The 7,709-nt window shown below is 54.9% G+C and overlaps 1 protein-coding gene across 1 annotated transcript; it reads right to left on the bottom strand.

Moving 5' to 3' along the window:
• Positions 1–2,891: 2,891 nt before the first annotated feature.
• PEAK3 (PEAK family member 3) lies at positions 2,892–7,330 on the bottom strand. Its single transcript, XM_052702691.1, has 4 exons — positions 6,715–7,330; positions 5,850–5,977; positions 5,153–5,739; positions 2,892–4,461 (listed from the first exon to the last, which is right to left on the bottom strand). Exons 1-4 carry the CDS (start codon positions 6,831–6,833, stop codon positions 3,481–3,483), a joined length of 1,815 nt encoding a protein of 604 aa, XP_052558651.1. The 5' UTR covers positions 6,834–7,330; the 3' UTR covers positions 2,892–3,480.
• Between the last annotated feature and the right edge of the window lie 379 nt (positions 7,331–7,709).

Genomic DNA, 7,709 nt, shown 5'->3' with positions numbered 1-7,709 from the left:
TTGCTGGTTTTAAGCTGTTTAAGACTTGCACTCTGAAGAGGTGCCTCTGCAACTGTCCCAGCTATTTCAGGTAGGGAAAGGCTTTGGGTCACTTGTGGCTCGATGGGAACTCGAGGTGATGATCTGACAGGACTTTTAGTCCAGGAAAAGCCTGCTTTTATTGAAATAATTAGCAGATCACCCATTTCACTGGTAATTGTGATCCCCGGATCCCTGCTCTATCAATGTTTCATAGGATACTGGGGGCGTCTGCTGGTTACAGTCACAAGTGAAATGCTGAGAAGCACAGCTTGCACATGCCATGAGGTTCAGGTGTCTCAGAGTATCAAATGCACACTTGTAGCTCCGGAGGCTGTTAGTGCTAGCAGTGGAGTCCTGTGCTCGTGTGCAGTCATGATCTAGGAAGGCTTGTGGCGCTTGCAAAGCTACTGTGACCGAATCCAGACGGCCTCCTTAACAGGAGATGCAGATGTGGTGAAACTGATTGGGGTTGAAGTGTGAGGAGAAGGGGCTGGAGTTGAGTAATGCGTGTTTGTAGAGCCTCAGCTGTTTAATGTCTGCACTACTCAACTGCAGGAAAAAAGTGCTTGCACGTTGCTAGAATTACCAGTGCTTGCACTGAGGCTGTTCACTACAGAGGTAAGTCTCCAGAGGGGCTGAACTTGAAAGCATATTTCACTTTTTTTTTTTTAGTGCTCGTATCTGCAGCTTTATAGGGTTGTTTTGTACCATCTGATCCAATCAAACTGCCTATAAAATGCTGGGATGGTTTGTGTGTTGGGTGCAAGGTTATCTTACTGGGTTTGAAACGTTTCCTTGTTCATGCTGCGAGTTGGTGTAAATCCAAGCACGTCATTACAGAACGCGTTGTACCCCTGCCTTGATGTCTGCAGCACTTGGGCTTAGGAAAGCTCATGTGTTGGGCTGTATAAACGGATCACAGGGGTCTGCTGTGTGGGCTGACACCTGGGCAGCTGTGCTGGGCTAAGCAATTCAGCAATTGCATGGGGTGCATCGAACTGCCAGCCTTCCAGCTCTGCTCAAAGCAGCAGGCAGCACATCCTGCAGTGGAAACTCCTGCTGCAGCACAAAGCAACAGAAGGTTGTTCACTGTCTTCCTGGAGAGTCTGTTAAATTAGCAGTGTTGCTAAGGGTGAGCGTTCTTATGGTCTGTTTAATGAGCTTTGGGTGCTTACACAAAGCTTTTGCTAACATCTTGACCCTTCCCACCTGCAGTGTGTGCTCCTTGCATCCTGGTGGACCCCGTGCAGCAGCAGCTCACCCTCTTTCCCCCTGCTGAGTGCTTACAGCCTTGTAATCCTGCTCTTCCTGTATTGTTTTTTGGGAGAGCTGTGAACTTGCCAGCAGCAAAACAGAAGGATGAGGGAGATGGAGTGGAGGGGGAGAGGATGTTTCTGCTTTTCCCCACCAAGTTGGCAAAGGCCTGAAATTGCTAAGAGGGTTCTCTAGAGGAATCTCTTTTCCTCCCATGCGCTGCAGCTGCGCTGCTGTTGCCTGCTTTCTGCAGGGTGTGCCAACACAGAGCCCAAGCTCTGCTCTGAGGCTGTGGTTCCCAACAAACCTGCTGACCGTGGGTATTCTGAGCCACTTAGCAAAAGGGGAGAGGTTCACTGATGGTGGTGGTCAGGTGGAAGCCAGAACTGGGGATGCAAGTGGCAGCAGTGCAGGATCCGGCCAGCCTGGGGCTGGAATGGGCATTCAGAGCAGTTTGTTTATTTTTTCATGGTGAAATGCCCAAGCAGGCTGTGCTGCCAGGGCTCTTACTGCCATCTTGTAGCCATGCATGATACTACAGGACGCAGGGCAATGCCTCCATGTGGTTCTGGCCCAAAGGCTCTGACTGGGAGAATGCTGGCTTTGGGAGAGGGCTGTGTGGGTTGTGTTTGGGCAAGGAGCTTGCTTATCTCCATTTCTTCTCATCTCTGATCCAAAGGACCTGGCCGTCTTTTGTCTCACTTCCAGTGCTGCTTTGCTTTGGGAGATGTTCGGGGCAGGGATGCTCGCAGGAAAGGTCTGTGATTTCAGCTGGGTACGGCCCTGAGCCCATGGCCATGAAAATGGATGGGGATGGAGCATGCTTCCATGCTGGGCTGGAAGAAAGCAGCGCCCTGGGGAAGCAGCACACCAAGGGGACAAGGTAGGAACCTGCTGACTGGGAGCATTTTTCTCCCTGTGCACACAGCCTGCAGCAACTGCTCTGCTGCTGTCAGCTGATAGCTGTGAGCAGATTAATAATTACTCAGTTAATAATTATACCAGCTTCCCAAGCAGGGCCTTGCATGACACCCCGCCCTCTGTGCAGGCCGGGTTGGGGTCTGAGGTGAATGACTGCATGTGCAGTGTTTGTGTCCTTGAGACGGGTCGCTTTGCACTGCCCTGGACAGGTGTGGTTGTGTGGCTGTGTGCAGCACTGCTCCCAGCTGAGTCACAGCCTGAGTCAGATGGAAGCATCTTGCCCACGAGTGAGCAGTGCTTCCCAGCAAGCCCTGTTTGAGGGGAGGAGGTGCTGTGCAGCCCAGTGCTGCGTGCAATGGACTTGTGCCCCCGATGTGCCGATCCCTCTCTGCCACCCCACGTGCTGCAGCCAGGCCTTTGGGTTGATCAAATTTCTGTCTTTCTCACGTGGACTTCTGCACATCCCATGCACCTTGAGGTATCACTATGCAATGCACGGGATGTGCTGGTTGCTGGCTCCTGGTAGGACCCCGAATGGGTCTCTTACAGACCTGCAAAGCATCTCCCAGCAGCCACAAACCCACCAAGTGCTCACTGCAGCTCCAGCTCATCGCCACAGAGCAGTGAACTTCAGCTTCGTGATCCTCCCACGTTAGATCCCCAGGGTGCATAGCACTGTAAGAAAGCATAGAAAGGAGCAGAATTTAAGAGGTTCAGCTCTGGGTTTTATTGAAGCTGTGTGGCTGCTTTATTTCCTCCTCTGAATGTCATTTCTATTTGTGACTGTGCCACAAGCTGTTCCTAAAAAGGACGTGGCTGTATGATCTGTTGCTTTTCTCCTCCCATAAGTGTGTCTTTAGTGAGCAATAATGTATTGTTTCGTATTGTTATTTAAAACAATGACAGCAGCCGTGCAGGAGGAGGGATTTTTGGGAAAAGTCTGAGCTTTATTCGCTTTAACTCAGGGCAATGAGCTGCTGAGCTGCTGCTTCATCCTGTGCCTTCCATCCAGCTATCTTTGCTGAGAGGCTCTGATAAGCTGGATTCAAAGCACTGAGCAAAAATCAGCTGAGGATGCAAAAACACATCTGCATCGTGGCAGCCAAGGTACTGTGCTGAGAGTTTGGTCCTTACTTGCTTAGGTCTGTTTGTGTGCTGTGTGGGAGCAGTTTCAGATTTGGAAATGAGTTTTCCTAGCCAGGACCAGCTTTAGTTGGGGAGATGAGAGCTGGAGCCTCCGTGGGCTCTTGGCTTTGAAGGGGAACCTTCTGAGCAGGTTGGTCTTTATGGCTTGTAAAGAGTCTGGGTGACTTGGTAGAGCATGTGCTCGGTGGCCTCCACAAAGTACTGGCAGCACAGCCAGTCCTCGAGGCCAGGGCTCCCTCCAGCCGCCTTCTCAGCCAACTTCAGCAGCAGCAATGCTCTCTTCATCTCCAGCCAGCTCTGGAGCAGGGCCAGCGTCTTCCTGCTCTTAGCAAAGAGCTCCTGGCGAGGCCCCCAGAGCAGGACCTGCAGGATGTGCCTGGCTTCCTTGATGGAGACCCTCTTGCATGGATCTCGGTGGAGAAGCAGCGTGGTCAAATGCTTGAGTCCCGTGGAATAGATGGACAGGGAGGGGATTGCAGGAAGCTGATTTCTTCTCAGATCCAAAGCGTTTTCCAGAGAGATATCCACATGCAAGATCTTATAGATCAGCATGCCTACGTTCAGCTCATCTGCCATCGGGGTGGGGAGAGCAGCAGACCCCTTGGTCCAGTCCCACTCTTGGCTGGTGGAACAAGGCCTGGTCTTATCTTTCACCTTGAAGAAGTTGCTGATGAGCAGCCTTGGAAGGGACAGCCCCACAGACCCCTCCTTGTCCCGCTGGCTGCTAGGGGGACACGGGCACTGCACCAGCAACAGGTTCTCAGAGCAGATGTCACCCTGCCCCACGTTCTGCACCCTGAGGTGCTCCAGCCCTGTGCACAGCTGCAGGAGCAGGAGGCACGCCAGGCGTTCATAGTGCCCAGGGCTGCTCCTATGCAGTGCACGGGAGCTCTCCACAAAGTCTGCCAGGGTCTGGTAGGGCACATCTGGGCAAAGGAGGACCTGCAGGACACGGGGAACAGCAGGGCAGCCTGGGGACAATCCCTGCTCACCGGGGTGACCTGGGAGCACCAACGCCCCTGGGAGGCGGTCGGTGAAGCGGCTGATGATGCGCTGGATGCTGCAATGTGATCCAAGGGAGCTCTGCATCTCCGTGCTGCAGCAGCCTGGCTTGAGGACCTGCAAGGAGAGATGGGGAAGGGGCAGATGTCCTGGGATGGAACCTGTCCTGAGCCAGGCCATCATGCAGCTCCTACCCATGTGCAGCTCCTACCCATGCACAGTGCATGGGCTCCCCTGCGCCCTTTGGTGCATGCTGAGACAGCTTGGAGCATGAAATCAGATTGGATATGAGAAAGAAGTTTTCTATGATAAGGGTGGGGAGACACTGGCTCCTGTTGTCCAGACAGGGATGTCCCATCCCTGCAGACACCCAAGGTTGAATGATGGGGCTTTGAATGCCTGATGGAGCTGTGGGTGTCCCTGTTCAGTGCAGAGGGTGAGACCAGATGGCCTTTCAGTGTCCCTTTCAACTCAAACCATTCTGTGATTCTATGAAGAAGCAGGGTATAAAGAGGGGGGTCAGCCCCAGCCATGCTGCAAAGCTGCTGTGCTGCCTCTCACCCCACACTGTCAGGACACCCAGCCCTGCTCCACGTCTGCTCACCCCTCGAGGCCTTGTGCACCTTCCCCAGCTGTGTCATCCTGGGACCTTTGCTCCCTTGGATGTGCAAGAGCCTTCAGCACCACTTTGTTTTGCAAATGAAGAAGTGGGTGCCAAAGAGGAACCACCCAATTGCCGTCCATCCTACTCACCCACCCAGGGCTCCCTCTGCCTGCAGCCCCCTCCTGCTGTCCCAACCTCCCTTACCTTGGCTGCGAGCTCCAGCTGTTCTTTCCTAAAGGTGACCCCCACACGGTAATACCAGGCGTCCCCGCTCTGGCAACATGGCTCCTGCTGCAGCACCCTGAGCGCAGCCCAGCCCTGCCCTGCCAGCTTGGCCTGCAGCCCCCCCCAGGACCCCATCAGCCCCTCCATGGCGTGGGCACAGAGCCGGGCCAGGCCAGCAGCGTGGCAGCCCACCATGGCCTCACACAGCCCTGTCCGGTCCTCCAGACCTTGTAGGATCGGGCCCAGCACCGCGTCCCCTGTCCCAAATGTCAGATCAGCCAGGTTGGGCATCAGAACAACCCCCCGGGTGTCCCCCAGGCTCTGTGATTTGATCAGGGGCTTTCTGGGTGCCGCGTCCTTGTGTTGAGGACAAGGGCTGCCGAGTTGTGGTGGGGGGTCTCGGTGGTAGGGCTGCCATGTGCCTGGCTCAGGGAGGGACTCAGCTCGCTGCAGCCGCTTTTGGGGCAAGGGAGGAGGCAGAGGGTCATGGCTGGGCTGTGGGGGGGCTCTCCTGGCTCCATCCCCTCGGCTGGCCTTGGTGGGGACGAGGTGGGCACGCAGCTCTCCTGCGGAGAGAGAAATTATTCACCCCATGTTTTTCCCCTCAAAAGCACACACAAAACCCAGTGCTGAGCACCCCTCCACCCCTCTGGCTGGATGCCGGGCTGTCACTCACCCACGTTGCTGTAGATGAGGGCTGAGGTGGGAGTCTGAGGTGGGTGCTCCTCCAGGGTGTCCAACAAGGGGGCGTTTGCTATAGAGCCCCCCAGGTCCAGGCTGGCACAGCGAGCGCGTGCCATGGCCCTGCACAGAGCTGGGAGTCAGCACACGGCCCCCAAAGGGCTTCCGCTGTCGGCTCCAGAGAGTAAAGAAAAAGGGGAAGCAGTGGACAGGGAGGCGGTGTCTGCGTGCTTTTGTGAAAAGCAGGGAGTTTGGGTTCCCTGTGACTGCACGCCCTGTTCTGCTGGTGGAAGTTGATGGGGCCTTTGCATGCTGGTGGGTGTTTGCAGAAGGATGGGGTGCACCCCTGGTCTGCCCCGCTGGTCCCTGGTTGGTGGCCCCAAGGTGGATGGGGATGGGGGGGGGGGGGGGTGTGGAGTGAGAGCAGGAAAACTTTCTTCCCAGCCCAAGCAGGGACTTGGGCTCTGATCTTGGATCTGGATCTGGGATCTTGGATCAGGGGGATCCAGAAGTCTGTGCACAAAGAGGGAAGCACACAAACGCTGAGCGGGGAGCAGTGAGAAGGGGCCACCCATGGGGCTGCACTTCCCCATTCTGTCCAGACTTGGTGCAAACCTGCACCTCCAAACCTGCTGCTATGAACGGTACTGAAATAACGCTGACTTTCTCAAAACCCACCGGTTTCTGCTTCCAGCATCATCAGACTTCAGCCCAGATTTGCCTCCCTACCCCCCGGGGAACGATATTGCCCTGCTGCAACCACAAGTCTCACTGCGGTGCAACACTTTGGGCTGGAGCATTCTAAGCGGGTTGCAGCCGGGAAGTGAATTTGGGGAGATGTTTGCAGAGCAGTTTGTTACCTCCAAGCTTTTCCTGGCAGCGGTGGGGGCTTGCAGGGCTCCGTTTCCATCTCCTGGCACTGCTGGGGGCTCTGTGAACACTCCCAAACCCCATCCTGTGCTCCCCCCGCGCTGGCCATGGCCTCCACTTGCAGGAAGAGATGCTTTCAAAACACATTCACCAATGTCACTGTGAGCTTAAAGGAAGCTTGAGGCTCAGCGTTGCTCCCCACGTCACCCCGGGGTGCTCCAGGGGCACCGATTGCACTCAGCAGTGCACGCTGACTGCTGCAGGTTGTTGCAATGGCTTTGCTTCACCCCTGCTGCTGCTCGGATATACTTCATGCTCCTCCTCCTGGGTGCTGGCTGGATGGCAGGGGGGGATGCTGCTGGAAATCCTTCTGAAAGCACCCTGAATTCCCTGCTCTCAGCAACACAACATCAGATGTATCAAGGAGATGGAGTTTTTTGTTTTCTTCTGCATTTTTTTTTTGGTCTGGGTTTTCTCGCAGCCATTGCACATCAGGAAATCCCTTCCCTCTCCCTTTGTCCTCAGAGCTGTATTAACACTCTAAAACATCAGATTTGGGCTGTTTTGTGGCCCAGCTGTAGGCAAATCTCTGGAATTTCACCTGGGAGCATCGAGGCTGCAGGGTGAGCAGATGTGGGTTTGCAGAGAGGAAAGGTAACAGGTTTTGTGTTAGAAAAAGGGAAGGGAAAGGGGAAGGGGAAGGGGAAGGAGAGGAGAAAGGGAAAGAGGAAAGAAAGGGAAGGGAAGGGAAGGGAAGGGAAGGGAAGGGAAGGGAAGGGAAGGGAAGGGAAGGGAAGGGAAGGGAAGGGAAGGGAAGGGAAGGGAAGGGAAGGGAAGGGAAGGGAAAGGGAAGGGAAAGGGGAAGGGGAAGGAGAGGAGAAAGGGAAAGAGGAAAGAAAGGGAAGGGAAAGGAAGGGAAGGGAAGGGAAGGGAAGGGAAGGGAAAGAGGAAAAGGAAAAGGAAAAGGAAAAGGAAAAGGAAAAGG

Source organism: Tympanuchus pallidicinctus, unplaced genomic scaffold, assembly GCF_026119805.1.
Source record: "Tympanuchus pallidicinctus isolate F22 unplaced genomic scaffold, pur_lepc_1.0 scaffold46, whole genome shotgun sequence".
In the NCBI taxonomy this organism is placed as follows: domain Eukaryota; kingdom Metazoa; phylum Chordata; class Aves; order Galliformes; family Phasianidae; genus Tympanuchus; species Tympanuchus pallidicinctus.
Note: the sequence above shows the minus strand (reverse complement) of the source record. Positions and strands in the feature narration are given on the sequence as shown.